This window comes from Schistocerca gregaria, chromosome 5 (assembly GCF_023897955.1).
Source record: "Schistocerca gregaria isolate iqSchGreg1 chromosome 5, iqSchGreg1.2, whole genome shotgun sequence".
Classification (NCBI taxonomy): Eukaryota; Metazoa; Arthropoda; class Insecta; order Orthoptera; family Acrididae; genus Schistocerca; species Schistocerca gregaria.
Window position 1 is genome coordinate 463,916,916 of NC_064924.1, and position 14,185 is coordinate 463,931,100.

The following is a 14,185-nucleotide window of genomic DNA, read 5'->3' on the forward strand; positions in this document are numbered from 1 at the left end:
TATTTTGTTATGCCACTCCACCCCCCCCCCCCCCAGCCTCTTGCCATGCCACTCCCTCCACCTCTTCATCACTTTGCGATGATCCCCTCTCCAGCCCTGTCTCCTCTATCTCCCTACCACTCAGCTTTGTTCCATTGATTATTTGCCTTTTCACACACAGTTGTGATCCAACTCTTCCATCGAATCTTCGACATCTTATTTTTTTCTTCACAAGTAACACTGCTGCAGTACAGTAAATATTTCTTCTGCACACACACACACACACACACACACACACACACACACACACACACGTGTTTGAAATCAATGTCAAGTTGTGATTAAATGAATACATAGCATTTTGTTTTGTACAAATTCAGATAACTTACAAATAATTTATTTTTGTGTTGCATTTGCTATAAGTTGTATGTACATGATGGTTGAATAAATGTATTTTAAAACCAAATGTTTTGTTATTTGTTATCCATTATATCATCCTATTCTTACTACATGCCACCTTGCAATGTGCACCAGATACTGGTTAATTAAGAATTCAGTTAATGTAAAGTGTAGCATTCTAACTGTAAAGTTAAAACAATCCAATATGTGCACTTTAATACATCAGATAAAATTTTTCCCAGCATTCAACAGTTTATTATGTAACTGTGAACTTCGTCACATTCATTAAATAACAGTGTTGTTGGGGAGACTAGAATGCATATAAATTAAAAATGTAGTCTCTATAGAGAAACTTCGGAAGTAGGTAGAAAATAATTGTAAAAACTGAGTTGTTATATACGTGGAACAAAAAGAGGTTTGTTGGGATTCATTTTGTGTTTTAACGATGGCTTCAATTTGCAATTTTTCCAAACATAAGTGCATAACTATGAGCAATAAAACTGCTGAAACTAAGCTTTATTTCATCTTTAGTTCAGTAGGAAGGGAGGGCTTTGAGATGTACAGTATTACCTTAAGAAACAGCTCTGTGGAAAAACTGGGTGTGATTGCCAAATTAGGTTGTACAACACAATTGTATTTGTGTGTAGATCTATATTGATATTGTGTCAGTGTGGACAAAAAATGTTTTGATTCAAGAGTAGTGTGAAATGGGGAAAAAAAGATAATTTTGAAAGGATGTGTATACCTGTTCCATCAACTTCAAAGCATTTCATTTGTCATCATTTACAGAAACCTTCCAGTTAATTAATGGGAATCACTCTGGTATGGGCTGAACAGTTCCCAACCAAACTATGTAGGGAGGAAGAACCAATGGCTACTTTAATACATGCCTGAAAACGTACTTATGCTTATAAATAATAAAGAAAAATGAATGCAGGAAAACAGGATAGTGGGAAATGCCCATTCTAGAATAGTTCCCAGGTATATCAAGTTGCATATGGTGAAAAATGCACAACACATATCACTAAATTTTTGGTACAAAAGTAAAAAATTGAACGTTATGACAAGCATTCACATTTTATGTTTTGTAAGTTTTCTCTGAGTGGAATGGTGATGTGGCCACCAGCCCCTTGATATCCAATATCTATTCTAGATCATGATGACCAAGTTAATAAGTGGGTCTGTCAGTTATGATAGTGTCACTTGTTTCTATGGATCATCATTGAGCATGAATTTTTTAATGTAATTCTCTTGCGTTTAAGAGGAAAAGAAAGGAAAAATAAACCGACACAAGAATTGGTGCAATGAAATTCAACAAGTCAAAATGAATTTCTGTTTCATCTCATTGGGATGAATGTACACAATATACATTGTCAGTTTGTAAAATATGGGCAAATATTCATTACTTACAGAAAATAATTCTGCTTTCACGCATGTGGTATCTGGTTCATATATTATAGTTGCCGACGCCAGTAGGATAAAAACACACACACACTTTGATGGTTAAAAGTAGAAAAATTTTTAAATGTGAATTTAAAGAAGCTTTTGAACAAATGAGGTGCCATCTGTACTGGGCACTCCAGGAGGAATGGTCAATGTTCAGGGATATGACAGGAACAATAATTTGTCGCAAAAAGTCTAGTAAACATGAGCTGTGAAAGGCATATATTATGGCTATGAGACTTCTATGTCTTCAATACTGAGCAACAAATTTCTTCTACTGCAAGTGCTCTGCTTTCTATATGGACCAAAACAAGAAAAATATTATCCATTAGATAAGGGCTCTAAATTGCATACATTAAAAGCAATGAGCACTTGTTCAGCTTCATGACTGTGAACACCTCTCATACACAGAACAAGTGTTCATAGCTCTTAAGGTATGTGTTTTAGAGCCCATGTTTACTATAAATTTTTTTCTTGTTTTGTTCCATACTACATCCTCCCAAAATATGAAAAGCAAATAGCTTGCAGTAGAAGAGATTTGTTTCACAACATCGAAGATCCCATAGTCCTTAAGGTATGCACTTTAGAGCCCATGTTTACTACACGTTTTTGCTTCAAATAGTTGTTACTGTAATATCCCGAAATATTGACCATTCCTCCAGGGACGTCCTGTATTGTTGGATTATGGCAATGTTCAGCTACCTGTGGCTTATGTTCTATTTGTGAAAATGCAATAGAATACAATTTCCTTGTGGAGATGTTTCTTCATTAAAGTCATAAAAATTTATTCATTATTGTTACTTTTGTTTGCACATACAAGTATAAATATAAGGTTTTAAATGGCAAGGCACTATAATATTTTGAAAAAAGAAAGAAAGTCGTAGTACTTGGTGGAATTCATCAGAAACAGTAACACCACAACCTTCTCCACCCCCACCCTGTCCCATTTTTCTGAGTTGGCAATGTGAGCTAGATAGTGGTAGCATACAGTGTCCAATAATGAAGAATAGTGCTGTTGAAAGGGATGATTGGGGTTATGTGCCATGTCTATGCATGAGAAAGATATCATTCAAAGTGAAATTATAAGCAGCTTGTGTACAAGAAACAAATCAAAATTATGTTTCTAGTCCACTCTAGCTTTTCAGCCATCACTTCGTTTTATATTTCAATAAGTTGTGATACCATATATGTTAAGACAGTCCTATCAGTGCTATCTGTTTTTGTTATTCTAGGCTCACTCTAACAGTAGTTCCAGAATTATTTTTTTAGCTTGTATCTGATAATGAAAGGAGGTAACTAATGTTTATAGGCAGAAGTTTCAGCTGAGACAGGAAGAAATATACTATTTAAAAACGTTTTAAACAGACTGATTTATGTAGCTCACTTGTGCATGTAGGTGCCCCGGAGGCAGCTGCTGTAAGACAGAGAGAGATTGTACAGTCACTTTCATTATGTGTAATGTACAGTGTAATCTATTTTTAATTTTTCGTTATGTGGCAGTTCCTGTGAGGCCGAGAGAGATTTTATGTACAGTTGCTTTTGTTATGTGTAATGTACAGTGTGAACTATGTTTAATTTTCCTTTAGGTGGATGACAGAAAAAAATACATAAGAAATTTTAAATAAATACTGTCATTGTTTATAAATTATACTTAATGTCCTTTTCTTTATTGTTGCAGCATGTTTCCTTCAAGAAAGTGACATGTTTATGGATGCACTGAATGCTTCCACTAAGAAGGAACCTCGTAAGAGGAAAAGACGTATCAGTAATAGTAAAGATGTTCCTGAGCCAAAGAAAGATGGTACTGGAAAAGATGAAGAGTGCAGTAGGGATACCACACCACCAGAGTCTCCTGTACCTGATGAGAACAAATCTCCACCCATTGTGAAGCCAACATTTAAGGTAAATGAAAGAAGAAAAATATTAATTTGAGAGTGACAATGGAAAAACATTCCCTTGAGAGAGACAATGGAAAAACATTCTGAGTGCCAAATCTGTTGTTTGTCAGAAGAAATAAAAACAATGTATGTCTGTATTTAACACATTTGTACCCAAAAAAGTCATTCTAATATTACTGAATTTTGCTGCTTGCTGCATCACCACAAAAGAAAAAAATAGTGAGACAAATTAGAAAATAAATACATTTTTAGGAACATTCTAAGTCCCAGGAAGACTCTTTTTGGTTTTACAAGTTGATTTTTGCATAGGGAATAACAGTAACCACCTACAATTAATGATAGTATTCATTTACACAAACAGTACTGTTGCCAGATTTGAATTGACAGTTTCATTTTCAGGCAGTTGTTCATGTTTATATTACATTTATTGTTTCTTACATTAGTTGTTGACTGTTTCTCCACACAACTTACATAAAGAATAACAAATGTAGTATCAACATGAGCAGCCATCTGAAGATGAAATTGTTGGTTCTGAGCTGATAATGGTGTTAATTGTGTAAATAAATAGTGTTATTAACAGTGGATGGTTGCTGTTTTCTTCTTTGTAAGAATCAAATGATCTTTTGTACAGTCTAACAAATGTCAGGAAGGAAGTTTTTGTTTTTGTTTCATGATATGACACACTGTGTTTTATTTGCAGTAACATAAATTTAATAAAATTGAGCATTACATTTTTAACTAGTTGAACAGCAGTCAACAAAAACACTTTCATATCTTGTAAATTTTGGAACTCGAGAGGAAAGAACAGCTTGGCACAATGGCAATGCACTATCTACTAACACATGCTTTGAAGACTTTCTCCATGTTTTGGCACATGAGTTAGGCCTAGGGACTTGCAACAGATTACTGAGAACACAAAACCACGGACACTGTTTTGTGAAAAAATGGCAATTAGAAAGTTTTCCATTACCTCTCTTAGTACAGTTTCAGCGGGAAATATTAAAATTAATGTTTATATTTTCTTATTATATTTATAGTTTTACCAGGATACTTTGGAAACTGATGATGATAAACCATCGGAAGAGAATCCAGAACGTGAACGAAACATGAACATTGAAACTGAAGCTTCAAAGAATAAGGAAGATGAGGAGAACACAAAATGTATGTAAATTGCATTAATATGTGTTGTACTCTTAGAAGTTTTTGGTTTTTGTGTGATTTCCTAATAAAGAGAACCTGTTATTTCAGCCACTGCAGAGGAAGTAGAGGATGTTTTGAAAGTTCCATTAGAAGAAAGTGAAAACAGAATAGTTACCAAAGAAGAAAATTCCAATGAGAGTACAGATGAAACCCAAAGCGATTCTTTGGAGGAACACTGTGTAAGGTTGCCAAAGGGTGTTCTAATTTATCATAAAACAAGGAAAGGGCCAAAGAAAAACGTGCGATGGAAAGCTGAGAAAGACCTGGAAGATGTGCGGTTCTTTGAATTGGATGAAACTGAAAGAGGTAACACATTTAACAAGGATACTAATATTGGTATACAATAAAGACTACCACATGGGAAGCACTGTGATGTACTCATTATTATTTTTTTTTTCCTTGCAGTGAATGTTACAAAAAATTTTATGGATATGAAGCAGATGGAAAGATCACACGAAAGAGAAGCTTTTCTTCTTGCAAGAAAACTGCGTAAGTAAAAATCTACTCATTGAAAATAACAACATTTTTTGTCTAAATGATCCATTGTATAAAGAACAAATTTTATGTTTTAGCTCAGGACGATATCATGGAAGAGAAAACTACGTGGCAGCCTTTAATACCCATTGATGTACCAACAAATTTAGTTGAACCAGGTAAAAATAGCAGGGAAAAGGAAATTCAGTATGCTCGCGAGAAGATTGTTCTTCAAGCACTGTACTTCAGCAGGAGTATGTAAGTGAAGCACTGTGTTATTTGTCTTTAAATTGCTCTTTGAAACGTACTATGATATAATTTTGATTAAAATAATGTGATATCATTTCTATATTACTGTATTCTTAATAAGGACAAGTACAGTGAAGATTTTTAATACTATTTTCTTTTTCACTTTAGGATACCTGATTCTCCAGCAGAGCCAGATATGGAGATTCATGCAACCACAGATCCTGTAATCATACCATTAGATGATATCACTGGCAATCCTGATAGTGTGAATGATTTCCAGAACACACCATGGCCAGAACCCAAATTGGCCCCTCCATCCCCTCCTCATCAATATCCAGTACCCCAGCCACAATTTCCAACCTTCCAACAGCCTCAGCAATTTCCCCCTCAACCTGTGTTCCCACCACAACAAAATATACCTCCTGCAAACATGACACCACCTGTAGGAATGATGGTGCCTAACTCCATGAACACTGGTGGAGGAGACTGGAGGGTAAATTTTACAACCATTATCCAAATATTTTGAACATTGTTGAAACATTATTTTATAGTGACTAATTTATTTTCCAGACTGGAGATGGAAAAATTGTTCCTATAAATGAAATGCCTGTCCCAATGGACATGTATAATCCAGGAATGCCACCAATGAATATGGGAATGCCACCAAACATTCCTGGCCCAATGCCTGAAATGAGCTATGGCATGATACCAGATGAAATGAATCAGGGTGCACCTTATCCCATGCAGGGTTTTCCAATGGCAGGTCCACCAAATATGTTTGGTCCATACCGAGGTGGTGCACAAGGTCACAATATGCGTGGTCATAATATGGGAGGTGGAGGACGAGGAAGGGGTGGACGAGGTCAGTGGTTCAACCCCATTGGTGGTGGTGGTGGCGGCGGCGGTGGTGGCGGAGGTTGGCAGAGAGGTGGACGTGGAGGTAAGATCGCTGCATCATTGCATCTTCCAGTATAAGTAGAATTTTAAAGAAGGATTGGACAGCAAGGTTCAGAAATGGCAGCTTAATGATCTAGCAGTCATTTTGACAGTGTGCCATTTCTAATGTGCTATATCTTACAATCTGTTCCTCTTGTTTTTACTACTGAGAAAGGTTATGATTTACTGATAACATTCATTTCAGACTTATTCAGTTTTCATTTTCATGGTTTTGTTTTCATTTTCATTGTTTCTACTTCCAACACTGTCCCAAATAAAAATAAATCCAGGTGCTCTATTACATTTGTATTTGGCTTTCCCACTTGAAGTTTTTACTGGATGCTGAATTGTAACAAATAATATTTTCTTTTTATGTGCTTTTGGCACAAACACTTAAAAACCAATAATTATTGATGGCATGTTTCTGATGTACCCCTGTCAGCCCAAAAATATTAAGACTGGATTAATAAAAAATAAAAAAAAAACAGAAGTTCATACAATCATGTGAAAGTGTGAGAAAAGATTTTCTTTGGGATGATGTTCAAAACTTGTGCATCACATTAACTTGTATATTGGGAGTATTTTCAAAGAATTGACCCTTCATGTGAAATTCTGCACTTCGTTGTTTTGTGATAGGTTCACATAGATAACACCATGTTTCGTCACCTGTGATAATTTTTTCCAGGAAATAATTGTTCACATTTTGCACTTGAGTCAAGTCGTAATAGGCATCCATTCTTCATTTTTGTTTGAAGTCACGGTGTGTGGGAAAAACGATGCAAAAATTTTTCTCTTGTTCAAATGATTTTGGAGAATATCATGAATAATTGATTTAGAAACGTGGCTCCATAGTAATTTATGAAATGCCACAGCTGCATATCTGCTTCTCAACGCTTACTACTCACAATTGGCTGGTCAAATGCATGTCTGTTAGTAGGGCTGTTGATAAATAATGATGTATCAAAACTTTTTCCAAAAATATCAATATATATTGGCTATATATTTTTTCCAATATATTGATATCGAAATGGCAATATAGAGTGTCGGTATTTTTATTTTATATTATATTTTTTTCACAATTTGCAGTAAATATATGAAATTGTTCTCTTTAAATAGTAGTAGAACATAATGTTACTTAGGAGTCTTGCCACTTTTTGACTTCCCATCACATTCAGTCTTTCTCTCTGACTGTGTGAAGGATGTATAGGTGGCACAAAGGAGAGGTCCGATTGCAGTGGGGGATGGTGGTGTGAATGGAATAACGAGATTTCCAATGTGGAGAAACAGCACACCAGTTCTGTTAAAAAACAATTTTTAACGCAATTAATGTGCTATTTCTTCACATTGGAATCCTTCAAATGCAGTTGCTGAAAAAGATGACCATAATCTAAATGACAAGATTGCCTTTTGTGGTGGATGGAGACATGTGAGGGGATATGTCGACATAATCAGTGCTCAGCACTACCAACAAAAACTGCAACATTTAACTTCGCCACACAACTTTGACACTAGAACTGCTAGGTTGCTGGCGTTTGCAGAAATGAAAAAACAGGGAAGTCGGCATGAAGTGAAGTGTTTCAGACAAATCTGATGACAGATCCATTGGACACCTTATATTGTGCCACTTATACACAGTTACCAAAGTGGTTATCCTGCTCTAAGGGGAATAAGCAGTCAGCTAACTTTCTGATTATAGAACATCTAATAATAAGTCAATACTTAAATATATAGATCTAAAACTGGCAGTATAGCCACAGTGTGTGGCCCATATTTTTATAGGGCCATAGATGAATATTTTTTTCGTTGATATATCGATATGTCGCATTCTCGATATTTTTAAAAATATGAACTGTCCTAGTCATTAATTCAAGCTGTGACTGTAGTTACTGTGCTGATATGATGATGCAAGAAATAAAATAGTCTCAGAACTTTTTGGATAGTCAATGTAGTCTTACTCTTCCTTTCAATATCACTGATAAATATACTAAATAATATGCTCTTTCTCTTTTGCAGGTAGAGGAAGTTGGAATGGACCAAGTAGGACACCCTGTAAACATTTTAGAAATGGTTATTGCAGACAAGGTGATAAGTGCCCGTTCCTGCATCCGGGTGTTAATGGCCCCCAGTATTAGTGCAACAAAGTGCTGTCTGTGTCATGTTGGTGCTCTTATTGTGGATAATTCGCTATGCAATAAAGATTGAAAGTAGTGCAACTCTTAACACAAACTTGTCTTCATACCAGTGTCATTCGAAGTGCAGAGTGACGTGATGACTGGTTAAACCTGGTGCTATTTGTATAAAATGTTATAAATAAAAACTGACTGACAAGAGTCAGATGTGTAGAACATTCCATTATGTACAGTCAGTTAGTCCATTTGGACCACAACTTCAAGCAGAGACTGATATTTTAATTAAGCAGGCGTCATTCAAAACTGTTACTGAACTTTTTTTCATTCTTTGCTTGTTGATCTGGGATTTTATAAGAAAAGTTATATAACCAAAGGATAATGAGTAAATTACATTTTTTTTATATTTTAAGAGATTGCAGAATTTATGTATGTAAATTGTAATGCACAAGTGCAGAATGTAAATAGTATATTAATTATGTTATTTGTATATAATTGAAAAGTATTCATTTTTGAATACGATTTTGCATGAGCTGATAACTACTAAAATGTTGTATGTTGTGCATACGAAGAAACATAGAGGCAGCATTGCCAGTCTTGGGCAATTTTTTTATTTTATTGTGTGTGAATAACAAATTTTAACAAACATAATACAAGCTTAGTAGTTTATTATACAGCAGTCAGTATAATTTAATGTATTCATCATTTTATGGTGATATTTATTACAGTCACATTATTTATGTACTTGCTTTAGGTGGGACTGCTGTAAATGTTGATTACTAAGCATCAAAGAAGTACAAATTAGTTATAAGTGTAAAATGCCTACTTGATGTTAAAATATTGTTCTAATCCTCACTTGTGAAAGATGCCATGCTTAAACAATATACAATCAACAGACTTCACTTTTTGTGAAATAAATTTTTGTTATAAAAAACTATATTTTTTCATATTAGAAACTAATATGTAAACCCTCATGACGATGACCAGCTGAATATCAGACCGTATTAGCACTGATTGTCAAACATGTCTCTAAAGCTAGAGGAGAAAAAAAATCAATGTTCAAATGTTTTCTTTTGACAGTGCTGAAGGATTTTCAATGCACGTACATGTGGTAATTCAATAATATGTATTTGAGTGTTCTACCTCACCTCAGATTACTGTCTACTTACTGACTTCGCAAACGCTTTAATCTATTTGCAGGAATGCAGTCGGATAGATTAATCAAAAACTATCAATATTTTGGCAGTTACAAGACACCCCCCCCCCCCCCCTTCTCCATCATTTTCAAGGCATGAATTGCTGTTGTGCATTATAAGCCCTCAGCTGGTGCTACAGATGTTCAACAGTAGTGCCACTGACTGCTAGAGATAACTACCTACTTCATCTGCTTTCTATGCATCTCAGTGTTAGCTATTTCTGACAGGCAGTGGCTCTAGTACTGATTACATGCAACTTACCTTATTTGGCCTCATATATGATCTGCACCAGGACGACCACATACACTGTTGATTTTTAATGCAGATCACAGTCTATGCCTTGAAAATGCCTTGGGGGAAAAGGGTATTTCCTGCTGAAAAATGAAGCTTCTTGACAATATTACTCATCTGCATGTTATTAGTTACTAAAACATTCTTTGCACTGAGAAATGCTTAAAGTTGGCACTTGTCATATTATTGTATCTGTACAGATTCCTCTATAATGTCCACAAGTAGTTGGACACTGTGGAAAGCTGATATCACAGTCCCTGTACAAAAGGGAGCTCCCTTGTCCTTTTTGGAAAAAGGAGACTTATCCAATAAAAATTACACAGGATGTATTTGGCACTCCATAATTTTTAAGATAGTTCAGGAAACACATATGTTATTGTTATTGTGCTTGTAATGTGACTTCCTGAGAGTTGTTTATACTCTCAGCATGTCGTGGTTGGTTATAGTCAGTCTTTAAACTGAATGTTGAGCATCACTTGCAGTGAACAGAGTGGCCTTTCCTGAGAAAAACTCTTTAATTGCTATACAAGATGACTAAGACTCAGTTTTCCCATGTAGCAGTGTTTTGTGAAATATCTATTTTCTGTGTGTTTGTGTTTCTTGCATTACTCATTTAGTTACTAATTCCTACATTTTGTGTTGTGTTACTGTATGTAGTGAACAGTAAATATTCCTCAGGCATGTCTGTGCACCACTACCACCGATTCAAAAGGTGAATGCATGATGGAATGGTCAGTGTTAGCTTGCAGAGCAACCTGTAGAAGCTCCTTCTGATGCAGCTGGGTAAAGTGTGTGGGGGGACAGCTTCAACCTCTTCAGTTTACAGACAGTGTAGTTGTTACCTTGCTACTCATTTATGGGATGTCAAATTTACTTTTTGCAGATGATGATTCATTAGTAAGTAAATGTCTTATCTCCTCCCCCCTACTACTGCACATTTCAGACTTTAAAATGTGTGTGATGTTCATCCTCTTTGATAATTCTTTTATTGGTCTAGTTTCACCTATGCATACCTTGCCACAACATCTCTTTATAACGGCACCAGACATCCTTATAATGTGAAACAAAAGCCTCCAGATGTATACAAGTTAGAGTAGGTAGAACCTTTGCAATAGAAGGGAAATGAGCTTTGCTATGAATGAGAACTACTCTGTCAGACAAGATGCCTCTTCTTATATTGTGAACAGCACATATAATGCTTTGTAGAGCCTAACAGTGTGACTGATGTAAAATTCACTGAAGATAGAAGATTCTATGCCTAAAATTTGGTTGCAGCCACTTTCAATGTACGTGGTTAATTTGCAGGTTTTGTTTAGGGGAAACTGGACATAATACTATTTTGTACACACTGGTACATGCTTCCTCATGTTTCATAAAATGACTCTCCTGAGTTGGGTGGTCACAAGCTAAGCAGCAGTGCTCATGTATGTGGCAAAGTTTTATAATTGTTAATCAAGTTTTAAGAAAAGCGTAATTCTTCACATTTATAATTTCAGTTTCTGTGAGGACATAAATTGTAACTAGAGGAAAGCTTCTCTCTGTTCAACAGATGTTGAACATAGTAGTATTTGAACATTTCTAGTGACAGATGCTATTGCCAAAATAATAGTATAATGACCATTGTTTGGCAATGTGTCAAAAAGCAAAACTAAGAAAACAACATTAACTCCAGGTAGAATGAACATCCCTGTGGCTACAGGACTGTTCTTTATTAGTGGAATTAAGAGCAAAACACAGAAAATTCCATGGACAAAAAGAATTTTTTGGTGCAACACTACCAAGTAAAACACCCTGAACCGAGTTTGAGTACACAGTATATCTAGAAGAGACAGTGCTGTTTCTCTGTAGATCATGTCTTACTGCTCACTGTACTTACGATACAAGGCAACACACAGTTACTAAACAGAGAAAGTGACTGCTTGTGCTGAAGACTCTTCATCATAGAAGAAATAAGCAACAATTCATCAATCTTCCTTGTGCGGCTCCAGCTGCTTCCATACATTTTATTGTAGGATATTTGCTTATCACAGAGGCTCATGGCATTTTCTGGTTACCATGACCATAGCTGTTTGATGCAGATAAGTTTGTGATTAAAGCACACTCAGTGTACCTGAGCAGTTGTGTTTCTGATTATGTATTCACACTGCAGTGTCTTAATATCTTCAATGTCTCTCTCTCTCTCTCTCTCTCTCTCTCTCTCTCTCTCTCTCTCTCTCTCTCTCTCTCTCCAATCTTAATCCCAAAGGTACACTGTTAACTTTTCTGTACAGGCAATCCCAGAAAACAGTAAGTAATTATACATAAAAAATGTAATAAATGTAGAGTGGGGAGATTTAAGCTAAATAGACTTTTTTTATGTTACAGAAACTATTCAGGAGTAAGAGTGTAACATGCAATCTGCACAAGTTCTTGATCTGTAAATGAAACTGCAAGGGACAGATAACGGAAGACAGCTAGATGAAACTTCATAACACAAATTGTCTTCTGAGTAACATAACTGTGCACAGTGCACTCATATCATGTCAGAGACACTAAGATGGAGGCAAATAGAATAATTTAGACATCAAAGTCACCTATCCCACCACTTTGACATTTTGCAGCATTAGAACTTAGAAAATTACAGGCAACAAGATTATCACATGGGCTTCAATTAAAAAGGTGCTATAGCCAAAACAAAATAATTTTGTGAGTGATGGATCACAGTGCTATAGGGCAGTGTTCCTGGTGTGTAACTAACCATCTTTAACAATGCTTTGTATGTATTTACGAAACGGGCAACACAGCAAGAGAGAAGTGCTCAAGAATTATCTAAGAATTGCTGGCACCTAATACTTGACTCGCAGGAATATCATTCATAAAGTCACTTCAATTGTAATATACACTTAAGCGCCAAAGAAACAGGTAGAATATGGCACTGCAGTCGGCAGAGCCAATATAAGACGACAAGTGTCTGGCACAGTTGTTAGATCGGTTACAGCTGCTACAATGACAGGTTATCAACATTTAAATGACTTTTAATGTGGTGTTATAATTGGCGCACAAGTGAGGGGACATGGCATCTCCGAGATAGCGATGAAGTGGGGATTCTCCCATAGGACCATTTCACGAGTGTTCTGCGAATATCAAAAATCCAGTAAAACATCAAATCTCCAATATCGCTGCGGCCGAAAAATGATGCTGCAAGAACAGGACCAATGACGACTAAAGATAATTGTTAAATGTGGCAGAAATGCAATTCTCCTACAAATTGCTACATATTTCAATGGTGGCTCATCATCAAGTATCAGCATGCGAACCATTCAATGAAACATCATTGATTTGGGCTTTCGGAAGTGAAGGCCCACCTTGTACCCTTGATGACTGCATGACACAAAGCTTTACGTCTCGCCTAGGCCCATCAACATCGACATTGGACTGTTGATGATTGGAAACATGTTGCCTTATCAGGTGAGTCTCATTTCAAATTGTATTGAGTGGATGGACATGTACCGGTATGGAGACAACCTCATGAATCCATGGACCCTGCAAGTGAGGAGGGGACTGTTCAAGCTGGTGGAGGCTCTGCAATGGTGTGGGCATGTGCAATTGGAGTGATATGGGACTCCTGATATGTGTAGATACGATTCTGACAGGTGACACATATGTAACCATCCTGCCTGTTCACCTGCATCCATTCATATCCATTGCGTATTCTGACAGACTGGGGCAATTTCAGCAGGACAATGTGACACCCCACATGTGCATAATTCCTACAGAGTGGCTCCAGGAACACTCTTCTGAGTTTAAACATTTACGCTGGCCTCCAAAACTCGCCAGACATGAACATTATTGAGCATATCTGAAATACCTTGTAACGTGCTTTTCAGAAGAGATCTCCACCTCCTCATACTCCTACAGATTTATGGACAGCCCTGCAGGATTCATGGTGTCAATTCCCTCCATGAATACTTCAAACATTAGTCAGGTACCTGTCATGTCATTCTGCAGCTTTTCT

At 36.3% G+C, this 14,185-nt stretch overlaps 1 protein-coding gene across 2 annotated transcripts in view; it reads left to right on the forward strand.

Moving 5' to 3' along the window:
* The window catches only part of LOC126272990 (serine/threonine-protein phosphatase 1 regulatory subunit 10-like), a 105,838-nt gene extending 96,200 nt beyond the window's left edge, over positions 1-9,638 (forward strand). The window contains exons 8-15 of one of the 2 annotated variants that reach the window (XM_049976341.1): positions 3,500-3,723; positions 4,757-4,880; positions 4,968-5,225; positions 5,325-5,408; positions 5,492-5,651; positions 5,811-6,135; positions 6,213-6,582; positions 8,592-9,627. In XM_049976341.1, the coding sequence (XP_049832298.1) occupies positions 3,500-3,723; positions 4,757-4,880; positions 4,968-5,225; positions 5,325-5,408; positions 5,492-5,651; positions 5,811-6,135; positions 6,213-6,582; positions 8,592-8,710 (1,664 nt within the window). In that variant the 3' untranslated portion in view covers positions 8,711-9,627. Of the gene's footprint in view, positions 1-3,499; positions 3,724-4,756; positions 4,881-4,967; positions 5,226-5,324; positions 5,409-5,491; positions 5,652-5,810; positions 6,136-6,212; positions 6,583-8,591 lie in introns of both variants that reach the window. The other variant, XM_049976342.1, reaches the window with a different exon arrangement.
* Positions 9,639-14,185: the final 4,547 nt, after the last annotated feature.